This window comes from Homarus americanus, unplaced genomic scaffold (assembly GCF_018991925.1).
Source record: "Homarus americanus isolate GMGI-L3 unplaced genomic scaffold, GMGI_Hamer_2.0 scaffold2539, whole genome shotgun sequence".
NCBI lineage: Eukaryota > Metazoa > Arthropoda > Malacostraca > Decapoda > Nephropidae > Homarus > Homarus americanus.
Genome location: NW_024725489.1, coordinates 1018681 through 1043296, shown reverse-complemented (window position 1 = coordinate 1043296; position 24616 = coordinate 1018681). Strand labels below are relative to the sequence as shown.

At 42.6% G+C, this 24616-nt stretch overlaps 1 protein-coding gene across 1 annotated transcript in view; it reads left to right on the top strand.

The window, feature by feature from the left end:
* The window catches only part of LOC121864932 (prohormone-1-like), a 34684-nt gene extending 11138 nt beyond the window's left edge, over positions 1-23546 (top strand). Inside the window, exons 2-4 of the mRNA XM_042364142.1 lie at positions 5327-5463; positions 17433-17447; positions 22214-23546. Of these exons, the coding sequence (XP_042220076.1) occupies positions 5332-5463; positions 17433-17447; positions 22214-22384 (318 nt within the window). The 5' untranslated portion in view covers positions 5327-5331 and the 3' untranslated portion in view covers positions 22385-23546. The remainder of the gene's footprint in view (positions 1-5326; positions 5464-17432; positions 17448-22213) is intronic.
* The last annotated feature ends 1070 nt before the right edge of the window (positions 23547-24616 follow it).

Genomic DNA, 24616 nt, shown 5'->3' with positions numbered 1-24616 from the left:
CAGATTACGGCAGATTTTTCTCACGCTTTTTAAATACAGATTTTTATTACACCTTCAAAAAATAGTTTAACCACGGAAAAAAATTATTATATTTTTTCATTAATTTTTTTGAATAAATTTGTTGGATGATATTCTTATAAAGTTTATTTGTGTAATAACTTGAGTCTAATATTACTAAAATAGGTGACCTACCTCCCTATTAGAGGAAATAAGTACAGAGAATAGGAAATAGGAAAATAAGCGAATATAAGAACTATTTAACATCCCACCATCTTCCCGTTTCAAATACCTTTATAAGAGTGAGATGCTGAGATGATCTTGTCCATAACGTTGTAATTAAGAAGAGACACCTGAATTTAAGGCCACACAGGTGAGGTTAGTCCTTCCCTTCTCTAAAGATTTCGTCTGGGATTTACGATGAAAGCTGAGATAATTAAAAGTCTCCTGTGTTGTAATTCTGAGATGATCTTGGTGTGTGTGTGTGTGTGTGTGTGTGTGTGTGTGTGTGTGCGTTTAATTTTTGGGTTATCATTAATCGTTCACAGGTACACAGTTGTAGACGTAGATAATATTCATGTGTGTTGTACCATCAATACGTTACCACGGTACAACACACACACACACACACACACACACACACACACACACACACCACCATATCTGTTCTGTGTCGCTGCTTGATCACCTGTGTGCCGAGTTTTACATATATATAGGAAATGTTCAACTCAGCAATTTGCAAAAAAAAAAAAAAAATATATGAATTTGTAATTTTTGGGGTAACTATTTGTGGCCGGAAACACACGAGTATTGCTGTGTAAAAAATCAGTTGTGTTTGTGTTTTGTGATCCTTCAATATTGTGTGTGTGTGTGTGTGTGTGTGTGTGTGTGTGTGTGTGTGTGTGTGTGTGTGTGTGTGTGTGTGTGTGTTTTCGTCATGGGGGGTGTAATCACAGTTTTCGTCATGGGGGGTTCAATACAACACAATACAATCACTATTTAATATTACCACAGATAGCCTTCATAAATGGTCAGGTGGACAGTGGTTGGTGGCTGTGTGGTGGTGGAGGTCCAGGGTTCGTTGATGAGGGTAATGTTTGGTCCCATACTCTTCAGGAGACAGCGTGACCAGCAGTACACTCGACCTCCATCATATCCCAAGCTGTAAAGTTAGGTACTCATAAACTGCTATAGTGAAGTGGGGAGGGGAGTGCTCTAGGACTGAACCAACACACACACACACACACACACACACACACACACAGAAAGAAGGTGAATGATGACTTAGTTCGACGATATTAATTAACTTAACATAATATTTGGACAGTTCAACACCACCTGAACACACACGACGACTGATGACTGGCAAATACCTGTCTGATCAGCAGTAATTATCGTTGTTATCATTAGTAAATTTGCATAATGAAAAAAACACGCGGGTTTTCACTGATGTTTTTGTGATTTTTAAAGCGGAGCGAATAAGATTAATAACGAGGTAATAGCCACACACACACACACACACACACACGCACACACACACACACACACACACAGCAGGTAACTAACTGTCATCAGTGTGTTGACAGAACAGGTATACAAGCTGGTAGTCTATTGAGGCAGGTGAACCCAGGTGTGTGACGCTGGTCAGAGTAATGTTCACTAGCCCAGGTGATCCAATTAGGGTTAATGATGATCCCTCCCGCCTCTGCCTTACCTGTCTCTCCGCCCCGGCACTCTCTGGCATCGTGAATCATCAAAGTGGCACCTTGGTTAATGCTCTGGTGGCCCTGCTTGGTCGTGGGGTTAAGACGTGGTTAAGAGGTTAAGTCGTACTCAAGGGTGTAAACTATCCTCCGCAAGGGTTAGCTCGTACTCAAGGTGGTTTAACCATTATGATAAAGGGGTTAAATCCTCGTGTTAAAAGGGTTAATAAACTTAATAATATCTAGAGATCGACAAATGTGCGTGTACCCCTGGCCGGTGAGAGAGAGAGATCCGAACCAGTGTTTACAATCCACCATATGACGACCCTCCCGGCCACTAAGCCACACATTATTGGATCAGCTGACTTAGGTAAACAAACTGTGCCGGGTAAAACGTCTTTAACTCATCTGAAGATAAAAGGCACTTCAGTTTATTTCACCCTAACTCTAACCTAACCTAACCTAACTCTAACCTAATTTAACCTAACCCTAATCTAACCTAAACTAACCTAACTTACTTTAACGTAACCTAACCTATTTTAACCTAACATGATCCCTTCTGTCTATCTGTTTGTCTCAATCTTTTCCTCCCGTCTTTCTGGGTGTTAGTCTGTCCATCCCTGGCAGTGAAGAAACAACAAATCTCTGAAATAAAATCAACTTTTGCTTCGTTCAAACAAAAAAAGAAGAATTTGTTTATTTATTTATATAGTTTTTGTCGCATCGAGGGGAAGGAAAAAAAGAAGGGAAAAAGGAGAAGTTTATATAAACGTGCCACAGTGAATAGTCCGGGCAGAAAATAGAGAAGGGAAAAAAGTATAAATCCAGCTTGGGGAGGACCAGGTGGGGGAAAACTTGTGTTATGTCTCTGTTGCTGGGGAGAAAATAAACTGATTTTTTCCCTATTTTTATTTATGTAAGGAATTTTTGGTGGGGAATTTTAAGGAATATTGTTGATTATTGTAATATTCACGTAACACTACTACTGATGCTACTCTAGTCATGCCTTACTACTACTACTACTACTACTACTACCACCACAGTCATGCACTACTATTACTACTACTACTGATGCTACTACAGTCATACATTACTACTATTGCTTCTATTACAGCCATGCATTATTACTATTACTGCTACTGTCATGCACTACTACTTTACTACCACAACAGTCATGCACCACAACAGTCAGGCATGGACGTGGTAGGACTGGGTCTCTCACTCTGCCAGCTGGAGTTTAGTAAATCCTCAAGTATTGTTGTTGCTTTGAGCGTTTTGGGGTGGTGTGTGTGAGAGAGAGAGAGAGAGAAGTGTGTCATGTGTGTGTGTGTGTGTGTGAGAGAGAGAGAGAGAGAAGTGTGTCATGTGTGTGTGTGTGTGTGTGTGAGAGAGAGAGAGAAGTGTGTCATGTGTGTGTGTGTGTGTGAATTCCTTAATGAAGGTGAGTGTTTGTGTTTGTGTGCTTGCATATATGTATGTGCTTGTATAAATATTTGTATATGTGCATATTTTTGCATGTAAATCTGTTTTATGTATGTATGTGGGAACTGTCAATAAGGCGTTTGTTATTGGTCATCAGCTGACGACGCCGCGTACCAGGCTTAAGCGTCATCATCAGCTGATTTAAGTTCCTCCACCACCAGCGTCCCCTACTCATACCCACCCACGGCAACCTATATCCACCCAAGCCTCCCTACACCCACCCACGCCCAAACACGCCCACTCACGCTCACCCTACACCCATCCACACCTCACCCATCTTCCACTAGCGGCCAGTGAGTGAGAGGGTGGCGTGATTGGCTGGTTATATCGAGTCATTTACAGGAATATCTAACTAATGCATACAGATAACTCATTATATACCTCCTTACTGGCCAGCTCACTCAAGGGGCTCACTTATCACTGTTTTGACGCGACACAACAAATTAGTTCACTCCCCTTCTTAACTAATTCTCTAACTCTGAGTCTCTGTGTTTGTGTTCTTATTTTTGTTTGTTTGATCATAGGAAATGAGTTGTAAATTTTGAACCTTCCTTATGAATGGAAGTCGAAACATTTGAAGCTCTAGTTTATTTTGAGTTCGAAGCCTTAAATGTTGATGAACACACACACACACACACACACACACACACACACACACACACAGTAAAAAAAACAAAAAAACATAATCGTGTCGTCTATTATATGACTCTTTAAACTCCTGACAGAACCCTTATGTCGTCACTATTGCCCTGAGACTATACTAAAGAACGGGTCATTTTTCCCCACCCAAGATATATGAGAGGAATAGATTTAACGGGAATAAACATCTGGGATACAAATCTTGGTCTTCCTCCTACCTCCCTCCCTCTGCTTCCTCCCCACCTACCTCCCAACTTCCTTCTTCTTTCCTTCTCCTCTTTTACCTCTATCCTCCCCTCCTCCCGCCTCTTCCTCCGCCATCTGGGCCCCCCTGAGCCCCCCCCCCCTCAAGCAATAGAAAACCTCTTGAGAAGCAATAGTAAATATGCAGCTGGCCGCCTGAACGGGGAGGATAACCGGGAGTGTTGGTAAAAGAGGCGGAGGAGGCGAGTTGAGCCTCCTCCAATATCCCTCCTCAACAGGGGAATTGAAACCTTTTGAGGGGTAGATATCACAGAGATCCCGGTGGTGCTGGGGGATTGGGGGGCAGGTGTGTGTGTGCGGTCCTCCTCTCCCTTCCCTTACCTATCGTCATTCAGCCGTTCACCCTCCTGTCATCTCTCCTCTCCCCACCACCCTGCCATCCCGCCCACCACCTTGCCAACCCGCCGCCCACCACCCTGCCATCCCACCGCCCACCTCTTCACAGTATATACCTCTTGTTATCATGTAGGTTGTGAGTAACTGCTTGAGTGTTGATATTGTGTTTCTGTTTAGCATGTGTACTGTATGACTTAACCCCTTGAGTACAATGATTTAATCCTTAACCTCTTGAGTACTATGGATTAATATCTCGATTACGATAGTTTAATCCTTTGAGTATAATTAACCATCGTACTCAAGGGATTATTAACCTTTAGCATATCTAGTAAAAAAAAAGTAAAGTAAATGAACATATTGAGTTAACCTTTTAGGCAACTCTCCCACGCTTGATAAATGTCTCCCAAGTGCATGATGATTTAAGTTCCAAATAGTGACACCATTAGTACGATGCTTCCCTTCCCCCGCGAGTGATGCCGTTAGTACGATATACTTTCCCTCCAGTACGAGACGTTTTCCCTCCAGTACGAGACGTTTTCCCTCCAGTACGAGACGTTTTCCCTCCAGTACGAGACGTTTTCCCTCCAGTACGATACGTTTTCCCCCGATTACAATAAATCATCATTTTGAATACTCATTTGTTGAATCTTTTAAGAGTATATGAATCTAATACAATTTTAACATAGGTGACCATAATGCCACCATGATAACATTAACCTACCATGCTGTACATTAACCCACCATGCTGACACTAACCCACCATGCTGATACTAACCCACCATGCTGATACTAACCCACCATGCTGACACTAACCCACCATGCTGATACTAACCCACCATGCTGATACTAACCCACCATGCTGATACTAACCCACCATGCTAACAGTGTTCTCTTCTCTCCGACAGACAATATGCTGACGCGGTTTGTGAGCGTGGTAGCGGTAGTGGCTGTGGTGGCCCTGTTGGGAGTCAGCAGGGTGTCAGCCAAGGCGCTACCTGACCAAGACCCCCAGGTATATGGCCAGATGCCCCACATGTTGGACGTGAGTAGAATGGCCCACTTTTATTAGTTTACACACAGTTGTTATCTTTTGTCCTTTAGTAATGCCCCGACATTTTAGAAATAAGCACAAAATACCATACTTTTTAAAAATTACACATACTTACTACTTTTTGGAAATAAGTACATAATTACCTATTTTTTTTTAGTTTACAGATACTTAATTATGTTTATTTAAGTGTTTAAGTGTAAATGTTTGCTACTCTTTCTCCTATGTAAGTCTTTGTTGGAAGTAAGTATAAAATTACCGACTTTATTTTGTGTTTATAAGTTTACCTTTATGTATTTGAATATATAAGTGGGTATGGGAAATGTGGGTCCTAAACTATATACCTGAAGAAATTAGCCACAGGTGATGATCGTGAATTTTGGGTCGAATTATAGGAACTTTGTTTATGGCGACTCTTGACTGAGATGTATGGAGTTTAGTTGTTATTATTATTATTATTATTATTATTATTATTATTATTATTATTATTATTACTATTATTATTATTTTTTATTATTTTATTGCTATTATTATTTTTATTATTTTATTATTTTATTACTTTATTATTATTATTATTATTATTATTATTATTATTATTATTATTATTATTATTATTATTATTATTATTATTATTATTATTATTATCTGTTCCAGCTGTGAAGTAAAACAGACGATGTAGTTAAATGTGGCAGCGTTTGACCGTAGAGTTTATGCACACACTGATTATATTATTATTATTATTATTATTATTTGTTCCAGCTGTGAAGTAAAACAGACGATGTAGTTAAATGTGGCAGCGTTTGACCGTAGAGTTTATGCATGTACTGTGCACGTGTACAGTACAGTATATATTATAATACTGTGTGTGTAAACTGGTGTCCTTTATCATAAATTAATCTGTTAAACAGCCTCCACCTACTAACATAACGACACACTGTTACCATCTCAAAGTGCCTTCATATCATAAACATTAATAACGCAATATTTTATCAAGATGGCGACGCACATAAAAAAAATAATCTGGTACGTATATCAAGAGGCGCCCGCTGTTTATTTTTCATTTTGTTCATTTTTTTCGGTGATGTTATGGGAGTGGTAAGTGCTGTCGTTTTCTCTGCTCTTTGGGTGTTATCAGTTACCTCCGAGGCGGACTAGTTTGTACAGCAGGAGGACATGGGGTGTTGGGCGCCGCTATCAGGTTGACGTCAGATAACAAATGTCGGCACCTGCTGCGTCTCTTCTCTCAGCTATCTCACCTCACCACACGCATCTTACTTCCTCCACTCTTTTTATTTCTCCCCCCTTTTATTGTACGATATTCGACACTTTATCCCACTTCTTAATATTATTTTTTACGAAAGTTTGTTAAGAAAACGAAGCTCGGTTATTTTTCCTTCTTCACATCTACTTATACAGTTTTTTTTCCTTCATGCAAACATCAAGAAACATCGTCAATTTTTAAGGTATTTTGAAAATTCAGCGACTGTGATAAGGTGTTGGCCGGGCAGGTTCACTCTCTGACATTTTACAGTGAATGTTGGAGGTTGTTTCTTGCTGTTGCCGCGAGTGTACAGGAGCTAGACCCCTCAGTGGCCAGGCTTGTGGCTCCCTCCCTACACTCACCATAGAGGCGCGGGTGTACAGTGCCGGACAAAAAATCCCTGGAGACATTTTTCTTTCAATATCTGGCATCATGTACTCTGAGGATCATGTAGATGGGGTCATATCTCTCTCCCTACCTCTCTGTCTCTCCAAACCTCCTTCTCCGTCTCTCCTTCTCTTCCTTCAACTACCCCTTTTCTCCGTCCCCTTCCCTCTCTCCATCCATCCCTCTTACGCTTCTCTCCCTCCCTTCAACTCCCACTCTCTCTCTCTCCCTCCCTCACTCCCTCCCAACTCAATATGGCTGCAGTAGACATACACTATAAAGGCTTTTCGTCTAATATTTGAGATAGTCTGCTCACAGACAGACAGACAGACACACACACACACACACACACAGAAGGAAAGAGAACGCCGTAATTGAATAAAAAGGAGAGGAACGTTTGCCGTGTTCACATAGGTTTAAGTGAACGGTCCGGACTCACACACAGGACAGGTAAACACGGAGCTCTGGCCAGGTAGACACTTAATGAGAATCTGAATTGACAAATGAACACAAAGACCAGCGAGTTATATAAGGTTAATTAAAGTGCTTAAGTGAGGAGGCAAGGTGAGTAAGGGAGATAATAAATACTTATCCTCAGGTGCATTATGTGAGGATAATTAATTAACACAGGTTGAAGGTAGTTGAGCTGCAATAGATGAGATTAAGTCAAGACTATAAACTGTCTTGTTCAGGTTAAATAAAGTTATACCGCTTACCTGTAATGTATGTGTCTTAATGTCCTCCTTACCTGTCCTCGCACCTGCACCTGTCCTCACCTGTACCTACCCTCACCTGTACCTGCCCTCACCTGTACCTTCCCTCACCTGTACCTGCCCTCACCTGTACCTGCCCTCACCTGTACCTGCCCTCACCTGTACCTGTATTACTGTTTCCAAATTAATGAACGACACTTGTTTTTGTACCTGCCCTGCACACACACACTCTGGGCTCATAATGCTCTTCCATACATCAGTCAAGCGAAATACAGCCATGATCTCCTTCCTGTATCCATCACACACACACACACACACACACACACACACACACACACACACACACACACACATCGAGAAAAGGATGAAAGGAAGGGAGAGAAAGCGAGAAAGGGGTGAGAGGAAGGAGGGAGAGTGTGAGAAATGGAATGAAAGAAAGGTAGGGAAGATAGGAGAGAACCAGGGAGAGTGGGAAAGTGTTTAGAGGAAGGAAGAGAGTAAAAAAGGAGCGATAAATAAGGAGGGAGAATGAGAGGAAGGAAGGAAGAGACACAGAGAAAGGAAGGAAGAGGAGGACCCTTGCTGTGGTCCCTCAAGTAACTCAGAAAGATTAAGTGTATGATGACGTGTGTATGGGTGATGACGTGTGTATGGGTGATGACGTGTGTATGGGTGATGACGTGTATGATGATGTGTGTATGGGTGATGACGTGTGTATGGGTGATGACGTGTGTATGGGTGATGACGTGTATGATGATGTGTGTATGGGTGATGACGTGTATGATGACGTGTGTATGGGTGATGACGTGTATGATGACGTGTGTATGGGTGATGACGTGTATGATGACGTGTGTATGGGTGATGACGTGTATGATGATGTGTGTATGATGAGTATTGGTGGAGTGACTTATATTTTATATAAGTCACTCCACCAATACTCATCATTCACGTCATCATTCACGTCATCATTCACGTCATCATTCACGTCATCATTCACGTCATCATTCACGTCATCATTCACGTCATCATTCACGTCATCATTCACGTCATCATTTCCTCACAATAATGAAAAAGCTTAAGACAAGTGTCACCTTGTGGTCTTGTGAGTCCATTGTCGACCGTGTGGTCTCAAGACTTCGAAACCTCCACAGTTATATGCAGATTTAAACAAGTGATAACCGGGGGGGGGGGTGTTGGCACTTCTTTTTGGCACTGGTGGTGGTGGTGGTGGAATAGGTAATGTCACTATTGTTGGTAGTAGCGTGTAACATATTGGTGTTGGCACTTATATTTGGCACTGATGTAAACAATAAGTGTTGGCACAGGTTGTTGGTGTGGCATATGACCTTTACCCTGGCACCTTCCTCTAACACACTACCTTATGAATAATAAAACTCGGCGTTATTACAAAGTAAGATCTGAAACGACGCTACTGCATTATTCACATCCTTTATCACCTTCTTCCTTATTCTCTCTTATTTATGTTTATCTTCATTACCTTCTTCCTTATTCTCTCCTATTTATATTTACCCTTATCACCTTTCTTTAGTTTCTCCCCATGTCTCCGTCCGTCCTTCCTTGTGGTATATTTATGCTCTCCTTTAACATCTTATTGCAATATTCTACGTAAAATCTCTTATTGTAATATTGAGCGAAATATCGTAAGAACCTCAGACTATAGGCGACGAAATATTCCAATATATTACGTTACAAAAAATCCAATCGTAATGGTTCATAAACATCGAAGGTAAATACAGGTTTTGATGATGAATAAGGGTATTAGAGCCTTTCACCAGACACCAACGTGAGGTAATAGTTGCTGGCCCAAGACTCAATCAACCATCACGAATTTACTCATAAAAATTTTACCGACAATGGACATAAAGACATTTGTACAGATCTATACTACGGTTATTATGAAAATTGGCCGTAAATAATAATACTGGCGAACCCTAATTCAGTGTAAAATAATGTATGATGATGGTTGGTAGTGAATAATATACCCGTGTACCCTAATTCAGTGTCGTATGTAGTATTTTGAAGGTATTAGTTTTTGTATATAGGTTGTATAATGTTTATAAAACTTAGATTTAATAACACTGTATTCTGTAGATTGTCTTTCTGGTCGACATGTTATGTAAATATTTGTTCTGTCATTTCCACTTGATGACGTTATAGTGTTCGCTCGTGTGGAAGAACAGCTCGCTAGACCCTGACATAATGTTTATTTTTTTCTTCTGAATCGTGTATGTTATGTTTCGTTGTGCATCATAAGAACATAAGAATAAAGGAAACTAGAATAGGTCAGTTGGTTCACACGTGGTAGCTCAAATATCTGTCAAACCTATATATTTGAATCTTCCCCGCGTGTTCGAGTTTAATGATGGTGTTTGGTAACTTATTCCACTCATCCACTACTATTTCCTAACCGATTTTGACCGAATTCCTTCCTAAATCTATAGTTCTGAAAAGTAAAATCATTTCTGAGTGATAGTTCCTGCAAGTCATTCAGTGGGTTGACATCGCACTCAAAGGGTTACGATATATTACTCAAAGGGTTAATTTACGTACTCAAGAGATTGGTATCCACTCAAAATACCCCTCCCCCCCAAAAAAAAAAAATTACCAGTTTGTTATCAACCCTTACACAACGAACAAAGCTTTTCCTGCATATCAATAGACCATTTTTATTTTTATATTTCTCGAGGGAACATCAACTCCTTTTCCCTCCGCGGAGAAAACGTCGAAGGGAAAAGTTATCGTACCGCACATCTCGGAAACTTCCTTCCTTCCTTCCTTCCTGTGGTCGACCTACTGCGAGTTCCCCACCTTATTTTCGGTAATTTTAAAGTTTTGGGGTTTTGCATTATGTTAGAGAAGAAGTTAAAATGTTAAATAAGTCTTGTAAAAGTATATAAAGTGTAAAGTAATGTGAAAATTTTAGTGATCCTTTATTTCCTCATAAAGAAGAGTACAGCGCGGCACTACACACGCCCTTCCCTTCCCTTCCTGTCAAACCTTTATTCTTCCTCTCTTCTCCCCTCTTCCCTTCTCTTAAGCTTTTCTATTTCCATTGATTAATTGATCTTCCTCCATTGTGTCTCGTTCAGTCTGTCAGTTTGGTGTATTCAGTTGATAGTGTGTTTGTATTCTCTGTTGTATTACAGTAATAAACCTTTGTGGACGATGGTTTAAGATTTCATATTCGAGGGTTTAAGTAATCATCCTCTCTCTCTCTCTCTCTCTCTCTCAAATAAGAACTTTATTTCTATCCAAGTTTGTTAATTAAGTTTTGGTAAGTCTCCCCCGGGGTATAAATTATTCACCTTCAAGTTCGGAGTTTGTTCACTGCTTTTTCTTTTATTTTGTGTGTGTGTGTGTGTGTGTAAGTACAGTATGTATGTGTGCGTCCCGTGCTCACAAAATACATTAGGTTCCCCTTGGCTCGGCTGCTGACCCTCTATACAAGAAAGGTAAGTGACAGGCGGAGCGGAGTACCTCAAGGGGTTGCACTACACCCTGAAACTTTTCGACGATAAACAACACCTTCAAGTGACTCTGAAACAACACCTGCAGGCATTGTCAAGTCTCAGTTGAATCTAGAAGCCATTTTGTTGCGGAAGTGAGTTAGATATGAGGGTTTTTGTGAGGTAGAAATGAGTTAGATAGGAAGTGAAGTCTTTCTGTGAGTAAATTTAATTGATATTGTTAATTTGATGTTTTTTTCGAGTTGGTTATATAAGAATATTTGAACCTGTAGAGGGAGAGAGGGAGGGAGGGGTGAGGTAAGGATGGTGAAGTGGAGGAAGGGTGAGAAGAACTGAGAGAGAGAGAGAGGGGGAGGGGTGAGGTAAGGATGGTGAAGTGGAGGAAGGGTGAGAAGAACTGAGAGAGAGAGAGGGAAAGGGAGTGAAACAGGGATGGTGGAGGGGTTGAGGAATCGTGGAATGAAAGGACGGGGGGAAAGGGTGAGGGGGTGAGGGGTCTTGAGGGCAAGCAGCGAGAGGTCGTCTTTTCTTGAGCAGCAAGACGTCGCCTCGGCCGCCTGACTCCTGGTAATTTATGGCCTCAACAAGTCCTACAGGAAAATGGATTTATCTTGGAAGTATTGGAGAATAATGTAGTGTGTGTGTGTGTGTGTGTGTGTGTGTGTGTGTGTGTGTGTTTACATGTGAATGTACCTATGTGCGTTTGTGTGTATGTGATGTAAAATTTGTTGTTGTGTTGTTGACCGAGGCGCCCCTACTCCGCCCAGCTGTGAATGTATACCTAACTGTTTAGTTGGGGAAGTGAGGGCGGTCGAGTGTAGTGCCTTCCATACTCCTTCCAATTAGTAGAGAGAGAGAGAGAGAGAGAGAGAGAGAGAGAGAGGTGTTGGGTGACGGCAGGTAAGGAGACAGAAGAGGACAATAACAAGTGATAAGAAAGACAGACAGGAAGATAAACAAGGAATGATAAACAATCAGACTTATGAAGAAAGTTTGAGGTTGTTATTGTTTTGATCCCTGACTCCATCATCATTATCTTTCCTTCATCATTATCATCATCTTTCTTTACCTTGAATCTTAACTAAATTATCATCATTATCTTTCCTTCATCATTATCACCATCTTTCTTTACCTTGAATCTTAACTAAATTATCATCATTATCTTTCCTTCATCATTATCACCATCTTTCTTTACCTTGAATCTTAACTAAATTATCATCATTATCTTTCCTTCCTTCATTTTTATTTTCTTTATCAGGAGAAAGGCAGACAGACAGACAGAGAAACAGAGACAGACAGAGAAACAGAGACAGACAGACAGAAACAGAGACAGACGGACAGAGAAACAGAGACAGACGGACAGAATGAGAGATAGAGACAGACAGACAGAGAAACAGACAGACAGACAGATAGATAGACAGACACAGTGTTGATCTGAAGACACCACCAGCGTAACACATCGCCAACACCAGCGAAAAACTCCGCCTGGCGATCTCCTCCTCCTACACAAATAATGGAATATCTCCGCCTGACGAACAAACGACAGCTCATCTTTCTGCCTGTAGTGGCATTCCTTTGTGGTGGGAAGCGGATAGACACTCAGAAAATGATATCTGTGTGTGGTCGGTGGTCAAAAGCCGTGTGTGTGTGTGTGTGTGTGTGTGTGTGTATGTGTGTGTGTGTGTGTGTGTGTGTGTGTGTGTGTTGACTTTACAGCAAATTATCTCGAAACATTGTAACACTGAAACACACACATACATCCCCCCCCCCCACCACCACACACACACACACTTACACTTACACGAGAGAGAGAGAGATCGCATAGTTCCATCAAAGAGAATACAAAACATGTGTCAGAAGTTAATGCAGCGTAAAACATCTTGAGGTTGAGTTAGTTAAGAGCCGAGGCGTGTGAGAGAGGGTGAGAGTTTTTACCTCACCGCTAATGGCTGAGGGAGAGTGAAGCAGAGTGAGGGAGAGTGAAGCAGAGTGAGGGAGTGTGAGGGAGAGTGAGAGAATGAGGGAGTGGGTGATGGTGAGCTGAAAGTGAGGGAGTGTAAGGGAGAGCGAGAGAATGAGGGACTGGGTGATGCTGGGATCTTATTATTCTCTCTCTCACTCTCTCTCACTCTCTCTCTCGTGTATACTATCTACCAAATACCGCTTCTATTAACAAAACCTCGAGACTAACAGCGAATGAATCATCTATTAGAGTCGACAGAGCTGGTGGCGGTCGGTAGTTAGTCGGAGCTTAAGCGCCGTAAACATTGCCTCGCTTTTCTTACCTTCCCGGGCAGGTAAAGGTGCACCAGGACGCCATTGAGAGTTACTGTGATTTTTTGAGCCTTCATAATGGTCTTTTGAGGCCCATTATGTGTTGATAGGATGGTATTGTTATTGTTGTTGTTGTTGTTATAGTTGTTGTTATTGATGCTGTTGTTGTTGTTGATGACGATGTTGTTGTTGTTGTTATTATTGTTATTATTGTTATTATTATTATTATTATTATTTAACTATTGCTGTTGGTAGTCTTCTGCATTAATTAACATTATTAACATCACTATCAGCCAGGTGTGCGGGAAGGAAAGGTGCGCTATTTATGTTATAATTGAAGGCATCATGTTACCTGTGTATAATATTCTCTTCTTGTTGATTATTTTTTTCCTTACGCCTAAACGTGTAGTTATTGAGTCTTAGTGAAGGAACATATTATATAATTAGTGGAGGGAGACAGACAGACAGACAGCCTATAATTTAGTGGAATGTTGATTACGATCTGTGTGTGTGTGTGTGTGTGTGTGTGTGTGTGTGTGTGTGTGTGTGTGTGTAATAATAATAATAATAAACGGTTTATCAATAGAGTTGCAGCCGGTGGCTGAAAATATACAGACTTACATTTGATTTAGGCATAATGATATAATATGCATTGAATACATTTACAGGGCTGTACAGTACATAAATCAGGAGTTGTTTATTATTTTAACAATAGATGGGATGGGGCTGTTCTTATATCTATCGGTGCGGGCTCTTATGGGCTGAATTTTGTTGTAGTGGCGGACTGCGCGAGTTGGGCGGGGGGCTGCAGGTGGCAGGAGGTGGCGATGATGAGGGTGGTGCAGTAGTCCACTGCCAAACCTTTCCAGTGCTTGGTGGTGGAGGTCACTGAGGGATGGCATTTCCAGGGTGGAGAGAGCGTTGGTGTGTGTGTGTGTGTGTGCGTGCGTGTGTGTGTGTGTGTGTGTGTGTGTGTGTGTGTGTGTGTGTGTGTGTGTGCCCTACAATGCGGTAGAGACAATATCCTCTACACCACAAAGTCAACAGTGTTATCCTGTCCCGATTAACTCATTGCTTCTATAACCAGTAATATGGCGGCCATGTTGACGGGCAGACATATATACAATAATTGTGCTAAAACTATATTAAATGACCTTTTATATACCATTTGCAGATTATTTCTATCATATGTACATATCATATTTAAAAGTGCACACGGACTTTATAAACAGACTGTATAAATATAAATGATCAATTATTTTAAAAGCTAGATAATTGATCATTGTCCTAAAACTTTAATAAATTTTACCTTTTATCCGCTATTTACAGATTAGTTCTATCATATGTGCATTGAGAGATATTGATAGTTAATATTGACACGGAATTTATAAACACTGACTCTGTATATCTGGTTTTCATGGATGGTGACATAACTCACTTGTTGGCCAATAAAATTATATCTGTGTCTCGTCGTTAATAGAATTGAAAGTGACAAGACTGACGCGGTATGGTGGTGGTGGTGGTGGTGGTGGTGGTGGTGGGGTCTTGTTGTCGTGGGTGTTGTAGTGTGTTGGTTAATGTACGTGTGTGTGTGTGTGTGTGGTCCTTCTTCTGTGGATCTCTTCCTTCCTTCCTTCCTTCTTCGTCTTAGTTCCCTTCTTCCTCTCCCTCTCTCCCCTCTCCCTCCTCTCCTTTCCTCCCTTGCTCTGCTCCTATTTTTACACCCACCTCTGTTTCCTACCTCCTCCTCTCCTCTCTCTCCCCTTCTCCCTCTTTCCTCCCTCTCTCCCTTATACCCACCCTTCTTCCCCCCTTCACTCAATTCTGTCTTCACTCCCACCACCCACACACCCCACCTCCACCCACCCTGCCCCCCCCTTCATCCTACTCCCCCTCTCTCTATTCTACCCCCCATCCTTCATCCTCCCCCCACCCCTTCATGTTTCAGTTAGGGCATAACCACATTGGCTTTTATTTAATTGGGTCCTTGAGTGTCTTTATTATGTTGATTGTGTTAGATCATTTCTCTCTCTCTCCGGGGTAACGCGAGGCCTGTCTTCAAGGAATGTGTGGGGTTTTAGTGTGTTGCTGAGAGAGAGAGAGAGAGAGAGAGAGAGAGAGAGAGAGAGAGAGAGAGAGAGAGAGAGGTGTGTGTGTGTGTGTCTTTACTGATGATAACAGATTAGAAGACTGGGAGACGATTGGACAAATATATCATGTATACTTATCTATATATACGAATAATAAGATAAGAGATTAGCAGACGTAGACTCGATTGGAAGAGGAACACCAAACACCTTATCTATACTGTGTCGATTTGGTCGTCTTACTTATACAAGGAACACCAATTGTGTCTCAGTGGCTGTCTACCTGGACAACAGCAGCTTCTAGATTGGTACAGCGTTGAGTCCTGTGTAGTTCATCACCTGGGTATATTAGCTTTGATGTTCAACTGAAATACACGTGTTGTGTGTGTGTGTGTGTGTGTGTGTGTGTGTGTGTGTGTGTGTGTGTGTGTGTGAGCCACTTCAGATGATGAGGAATGGCGAGATAAACAATGAACACCTGTAGTGATAAAGACAGGTGCTTTGTGGTAGAGGAATTTCATATCCACACTCCCACACGCCTGCACGCCCACCACACACACACACACACACACTCCTGATTTATGTACTGTACAGCCCTGTAAATGTATCCAATGCATATTATATCATTATGTCTAAATCAAATGTAAGTCTGTATATTTTCAGCCACCGGCTGCAACTCTATTAATAAACCGTTTATTATTATTATTATTACACACACACACACACACACACACACACACACACACACACACACACACACACACACACACACACACACACACACACACACACACCCAAAAAGACAAACACCAACAGAATAAATCAGTCAATATTGATACGATATCTTAGAGCGCAGAGATAATATTTTATTTTTCGAGGATTATGCAGGCTGTTAGTGATGGTGGTAGTGTGGTGCTGTGGTAGTGATGGTGGTGGTGGTGGTAGTAGTGATGGTGGTGGTGGTGGTAGTAGTAGTGGTGAGTGATAGTAGTGGTGCTGGTAGTGATGGTGGTGGTGGTGGTGGTAGTAGTGGTGGTGGTGTTGATGGTGGTGGTGCTGGTAGTAGTGGAGGTGGTAATAGTGGTGGTGGTGATGGTAGTAGTGGTGGTGAAGTATTAGTGGGTGGTGGTGGTAGTAGTGGTGGTGGTAGTCGTGGTGGTGGTGGTGGTAGTAGTAGTGGTGGTGGTGGTAATAGTGGTGGTGGTGGTGGTAATAGTAGTGGTGGTGGTAATAGTAGTGGTGGTGATAGTAGTAGTAGTGGTGGTGATAATAGTGGTGGTGGTGGTGGTAGAGGTGGTGGTTATAATAATAATAATAATAATAATAATAATAATAAAATAAAGATCATCATATCACTTATAATAAATAATTCACGTTTATTCCTTCAATAATTATTAATTATCATCATACTGACAACATTAACACTAAACCACTAATTATTACCTGGACTTAATGACGTCACCAATTAATTACCACCTGAATTATAGACAAGTTTGGTAAGTTGAATATAATGGTTGAAATTATATATATTATTAGATGTTATTATTGTTATAGGTTACACACACACACACACAAACAGACACACAGACACACACACACACACACACACACACACACACACACACACACACACACACACGCACATAGTAAACAATGTACGTGTGTTTATATTAAGTGATAAACACAAAAGTTGTAAACATTATTAATTTGTAAATGTTTTATTATGACTAATGTTATTGTTTGTGTTTTACAGCCAGCCGGGAACCATGTGAGTATTGTTGTTGTTGTTGTTGAGCCCTGTATGTTATTGTCTGTCTGTCTGTTTCTCTCTCTTTCTGTCTGTCTCTCTCTGTCTGTCTCTTTCTGTCTACCTGTCTGTCTGTTTTTCTCTCTGTATACCTGTCTGTCTCTCTGTGTCTACCTGTCTGTCTGTCTAACTCCGTTTCTTTGCCTGCCTGCCTGTCTGTCTGTCTACCTTTCTATATCTGACCGTCTATCTGTCTATCTTCTCTGTCTCCCAATATTTCCCTGTTTCTGTAAACCTCTCTCTCTCTCTCTCTCTCTCTCTCTCTCTCTCTCAACTCAGGATTGCATGAGGTAGGTCGAGGTAGAATATTTAACATGATTAACTTAAGGTGTGAGAAGGGGTGATGATCGGGGGGGGGGGATGGTGCTATAGGTATTGATTGGGTTAACTTGGGTGATTGTATCAAGTCTGTGGGGGGCGGTGGAGAGCCTTTGTTAACGAGGGTTGTTAGGTAGTTAGGGAGGTCGTTTGTTTGTTGTCATTCTCCCATATTAACCCTTCTCAGTATCCCTCACCTCATATTTCTCTCACTTTCTCAGTCTCTCTCACTCTCTGTCTCTAACTTCTTAACTCTCTCACTATCTCAATCTCACTCTCGCAGTCTCTCTCACTCTCTCAGTCTCTCTCACTCTCTGTCTCTAACTTCTTAACTCTCTCACTCTCTCAATCTCTCTCACTCTCGCAGTCTCTCTCACTCGCTCAGTCTCTCTCACTTCTTAACTCTCTCAATCTCTCATCTTTCCGCGACTGAACAGAATCCACTTGTTTGCGGGTTTCTCGGGCGATGATTGGGCGACAGTTCCTGCAGTGTCCGTCGGTGTTTCTTCAGACAGACAGACTGAATTAACCAATCACAGCTCCCAATCCTCCATGGAGTTTGTTTACCTTCACCCAATCTTGTTCCTCGATCCCTCAGTGATTAGTTTTTGTCCCTAACCTTTGCCCGGATGATTAGTTTTGCCGTCTCCCAATCCTGTCTGATTAGATGTTTTCCCCTTTTATAATTCCTGGCATTTGGTCTAATCTGGTCTTATTGGAGGAGCTGATTCTCTCTCTCTCTCTCTCTCTTGTTTTTACTTTCTCATTCATTATGTTTGCCTGTCTGTTGAGCTGTCTTTCGATTTTTCTGTCTGGTCTGTCTGTCTGTCTGTCTGTCATCCCACAAGCATAATCACCACCACCACCACCACCACCCAATTGAACCCACACTATTGAACTTCTGACAGCTCGATGCCTTCACAAAACTCACCATCAATTTGAACCAGTAATTACTCCAAGGCGTCGAGGCAATGTATATAAATGTGGCCATCTTTATGCAGGTCCATTTAAAAAGTGATTACATCCAGGTACTGTATTTAGATGGGGGAATTTGACGAGATCCACACACTGTAGTTTTGTCGTGTCGTGAACTGGTGACTTGGTTAGGACTTGGTCAGTTGTTGGTTAGGTTGGGTTAGGTGAATTCTAGTACTAGTTGACCTATCCCTCAGGTCCTAATAGGTCCTGAATAGGTTAACCTCAGTTACCTGTGGCACTCTCCAGGCACTGTCCTTCATGGTCAGTTCCGATACTTGTGACACTTTCCTTGTGGCACTGTCCTTCATGGTCAGGTCAGATACGTGTTAATGATTCACAGTAAGTCAGTTGCTTCAGTTAATATTTTAAATGATTTACAGAACCTAAGCTGCCGCCGATGTAAAGTCTTGTTCAATCCTGTTTAGGTCCACACACACACACACACACACACACACACACACACACACACACACACACACTACAGTAAATTATCACTTGGACTTATCATTTACTAGATGGACGATGTCTTAAGGTCATCCATCAGGTCATTTTAGGTCAATTCAGGTCCACATAGTATTAATACATAGCCAGTATGTTGTTGTGTCTGCCTCATTGCCTCAATTTAAACGACCATTACCCCTAAAGTATTGCCTTAACTGGGGTGTTTCTTTATGAGTGTCTGTACTAATTGATCTTCATTTTTACAGTGACGTGTTGTTGATGATGTTGGAGGTAGAATGTATTGGTTAGTTAGTTAAATTTATGGTGGTGGTAGTGTGGTGGTGTGGTGGTGTGGTGTGGTGTTGGTGGTGATGTGGTGGTGGTGTGGTGAAGTTGGTGGTGGTGTGGTGTGGTGATGGTGTGGTGGTGTTGGTGGTGTGATGGGTGGTGTGTGAAGGGGGTGGTGGTGTTGGTGGTAATAGTGGTAGTGGTAATGGTGGTGATGATGGTGGATGATGGTGGTGGTGTGGTGGTGATGTGTGTGATGTGGGGTGGTGTGGTGGTGGTGTAGTGATGGTGGTGTGGTGGTGTTGGTGTGGTGGTGATGGTGGTAATAGTGGTGGTGGTGGTAATGGTGGTGATGATGGTGATGGGGTGGTGGTGATGGAAGGTGTATAAATTTGTGTGTATTGGCGTGTGTGTGTGTGTGTGTGTGTGTGTGTGTGTGTGTGTGTGTGTGTGTGTGTGTGTGTGTGTGTGTGTGTGTGTTTGTGTGTAAGGGGAAGAGATGCTGTAAATATTGGACAACAGGGGAGTCAAGGGCTTCCCCTCACTCGTGTCACGTTGATAATGCCAGGGAGAGGAGGGTCGTGAGGGGAGAGGGGGGTCGTGAGGGGAGAGGGGGGGAGGGAGGAAAGGGGAAAGGGGGATGTGAGGAAGGGGAATAAGGGGGACGTGAAGGAGGAGGAGAGTGAGGGTTGGTGACGGGCCAAGGGGAGGAAGGTCGCGAGGGAGAGAGAAAAAAAGGATTGTGGGGAGAGGGGGAATGAGAGACGGAGGAGGGGTGTGAGAGAGGGACGGAGTGTGTAGGAGAGAGAGAGGGAAAGAGTCTGGCATAACACTTATAGGTCAAGAGTCAGGCAGTAAAAGTGTATAAACTTCTCCTCAGAATGGTCGAGTTACATGCAGCCAGTATCAAGCGCTGTTTTATTTATGTATTAAGCATAAAAAAAACACGACTCATACATCTACCAGACATTAATAGAGGCTGGTAATATATTGGTATTACTCAAGCTGGGGTGAATTAGGCGTATTGTCTCGTAACTCGGAATAAATTAGCAGGAAGGGTGCAATCTAGTATAGTTAGCCCCTCCCCTACCACCGTTTTCTTCCACACACATAAACAAACCCGAGAATATCGTCGACCAGCACGTAGAGTGTGTGTGTTGGGGGATAAAATAACGCAACTATTTACTCTTGAGTCTCATTGTACTTCCGACGTCATTTTATTAGTTAAATTGGATTCCTTTTTTGAGTCGTATCTGTTAAATATTCATCCTATCCATAACCTAACCTAGAGCGGTTACTCCTATGTTACAGCGGTGTGAGGGATAAACACTCTATCTCTGTCACGCCAGTAATTACAGAATGGGAATATAAACGATCCCAGGGGTGAAGGGGAGGCGTTACAATGGATGACCTACGATAAAATTCTCGTAAAAAAATGCCGCGTGATTCCTGCCTGGTATTGTGGGTTGGTAAATATCCTTTGTGTTGTGTTATAATTTGCTCACGCCAAGCTTACCACTGGACCAAATCAAAGAAATCTCGTGATTGATGACGTTATATACGATCTAGTGAGGTTTTATGCTACTTAGTGAGGTTTATAGTGAGGTTTTATGCGATCCAGTGGGGTTTCGTCAGGTCCGACATAGGGGTCATAAACTGCACGGTGCCTGACGGGGGGAGGGAGGGCGGGCGGGATCTCACACACTGGAGACTCGTATTAAGGCTGTCTGGTGTGGTGACAGGTTGGGATGATGGTGGCGAGCTGTTTCCTGCCTCATCTCCTCATAAACACTCTCTTACCTCCTCACCTAGGTTACGATTGGCTAGGATAAGTTAGGTAGGTTAGGTAGGATAGGTTAGGTTAGGTAGGGTAGGATAGGTTAGGTAGGGTAGGATAGGTTAGGTTAGGTAGGATAGGTTAGGTTAGGTAGGATAGGTTAGGTAGGATAGGTTAGGTTAGGTAGGATAGGTTAGGTTAGGATTGGATAGATTAGGTCGGTATACAGTATAGAGCATGGTGCCTCGACCCGCTTCTCTGCACCACAAGACACAGGTAAGGTTACGTATTAGTACGAGTTGAACACCTGAGTGAGAGTTATCCTTAGTCCAGTGGGTGGTGTGGGGGTTGTGGGTGGAGGGTGGCGTGTGGTGTGGTGTGGGGTTGTGGGTGGAGGGTGGCGTGTGTGTGGGGGGTGTGGGGTTGTGGGTGGAGGGGTGGCGTGTGGTGGGGTGTGGAGGTTGTGGGTGGAGGGTGGGGTTGTGGGTGGAGGGTGGCGTATGGTGGGGTAGGGTGGAGGGTGGGGTTATGGGTGGCGTGTGGTGGGGTGTGGGGTTGTGGGTGGAGGGTGGCGTGTGGGGAAGTGTGGGGGGTGAGGAGGTGTGGTGTCGGGGTGGGGGTCGCCTGAAGTGTGGATGTGTTTACGGTATCGACCCAAGTTGTTGATCTTGTGACACTTTCTTCCTGGTGTTATTGTGTGTGGCACCCCCCCCCCTCTCCACACACACACACACACACACACACACACACACGCGCGCGCGCGCTTGCAGTATTTTTTGGGGGAAATATATATGAAGGGTAATTTCAATAGTGTGTTATATTATTTGAGAATATTAATGAAAGGTGTTTTACGTGTGTGTGTGTGTGTGTGTGTGTGTAAGTGTAATCAGCATACAGTAACCCACACACCCTCTGTCTCCCGCAGCTGATTGACGACGATGGCTCCCTGGACGCTGTGCTCATCAACTACCTCTTCGCCAAGCAGATGGTGGAGCGTCTGAGAAACAACGCCGACATCAAGGACCTGCAGAGGAAACGCTCCTACTGGAAGCAGTGCGCCTTCAACGCCGTCAGTTGCTTCGGCAAGAGGAAGTGAACACGCCAGCTAAGGCAGCAAGCAGAGTCAGCGGCGGGAGGAGCGGAGAGGCAGGGAACGGTGGTCAAGCGGTGTTGGTAATGAGTGAGAGTAATCAGGTGTTAGTGAGGAGCGTTCACTTACCGTCTGACCCGCCCCCCCGCCATGCCGTCACTGCACACAACAACAGTATCTCTGCAATTCTGGAAAAATGAAGCACCAGCCTCTGTATCCTCACCCTTTGGTCTGGTCCTCCTCATTCAAATATTCGTCGGAGAGAAATAAATTATGTGATAAAATTACGACTGACTGATAGAAGGCAATAAAGTGGGCCTCTCCGTGTAGTAATAAGCTTAAACAGTTCAAAGTATATCCTGCATTTGTTACGTCACTGAGTCTTGAGGGAACTGAGGATGACGCTTCTCACCACAGAGCCTGTTGAGGTCTGTTCCCGTCGTCTGCTTTATATTTAATTAATATTTACTATACTGCACATAGAGATGTATCAGTACTAGATATATATATATATAAAAAATATTGTCTGTCTGTAATTGCATATATAAAAGCTTAGTGTGGACGACCCGTGGATCACCATGATAGGCTTGTGGTGTGCTGCTGCATCATGGCGGGAAATACTCGTTTATGGTCCACACAGCCAGCGTCCAGCCCAGTCCAGCCCAGCGTGCAACTCTTTCAGGAACTGCAGATGAACCCGTGGATGTTAACATATTATGTAGCGTAGGTTGTAACCATAAATAATAAAAAGCCCTAAATCTCACACTTCATCTTAGCGTGCAGAGGAGCATCACACTACACTGTTAGTTGTGTCATTATTCAGTATTTTAACTTTTATTACAGTGAGTTTCTCTATTATTCGTTTATCTGCTTGTTGACTGCACGAGGCTGTAGATGGCGCTGTCTTTTGTGTCAGCAAACCACATTGATAGGCTGTTGTGTCAGCAAGCCATGACGGTTGTCTTGTGTCAGCAGTCACAATGGCAGTCTGTTGTGTCAGCAGTCACTAGGGCGGCGCCTCACGGCCTCACTGACGGAGGCTTCCTGTAGCCAGAGGTCAGAAGACTTTCCTCATTGATAAATCATTTATGAATTGCACTTCGCTTTATTCATGACGGTTACTTACTTTATTTATGTCACATATTTTGAAATAAAATTGGCTGATTAACACACTTGTATTACTTGTACCTAACTTAACACCAACCAAGGCTAATGGAGCAACACAAGTAGGGAATTAATCTCATAGGCCTGGCGACCAGTTAGCAGCAGTGTGCATACAACACACTGTACACTAACTATTCGGTACACAAGAAAGCAAAATGGCGGCACTATACTCATGCTTCACCTTCCCAGTCGTAAGTTAGGGAACCATTACAGCTGGAAGGAGGGGTCTTGCCTAGGGCGTGAACCAGTTGCCGATGATCGCTGGTTGCAGCTAAAGGTGAGTACATTAATCATTACAGCATGACAATATATCGAAGGAATCTGAAAAACAATATATGACAGAAAATCTTGTCGACTGAACTCATCTGACCTCTTGTGGTACACCAACACAACTATGGAAATTAATATCTCTTGGACGGACAGACAGCAGGACACAAGGCAACATAAGGGCCCGTCATAAGAATTAAAATGATTCATAAGGAAACTTTTTTACGTATTTAAAAGTTCCAGAATATGTAATACATAATGTGGTAAATTGTATCTATAACTTTAAATATCTCAATGTTATTAAAGCTAATGCAATTTTTACACATATCGGGGTTAAGTTACATTGAACATATGTATTTCTATTTAATAAAAGTGTAAAGCAAGAATAAAATATTCCAAACCTTTAAACAATTGAATAAATATTAAATTCCGTGTAAGATCAGCAGATAATGTAGAATTAGATTAAAGTGAAAGACGATAATAACTCCAGGAAATAACCAAGTTTTGTGGCGTGAGAACACTCCAAGTGGCTGGTGAAGAGCCTCGGCCCACAACGACCTCACTGACACACACGTCTAGTCCTCTGCCACCTGGTGACCTGAGTCTCTTAACAAATTCTGTCAACAACGTCGTGGTGTTGGCTAGAGCTTGTTCACATACACCTGCTTGCCTGGGATTATTTCACAGTCATTGGTAAGTTGAAAGTGCTTGTGGAGTCTCGGGGAGGAATACTGCAGTGTGTGTGTGCCAGTGTGATGTGTCGGGAGGTTCTGTTACTGTCACCCGCCTGTTGCATGGTCCTCACAC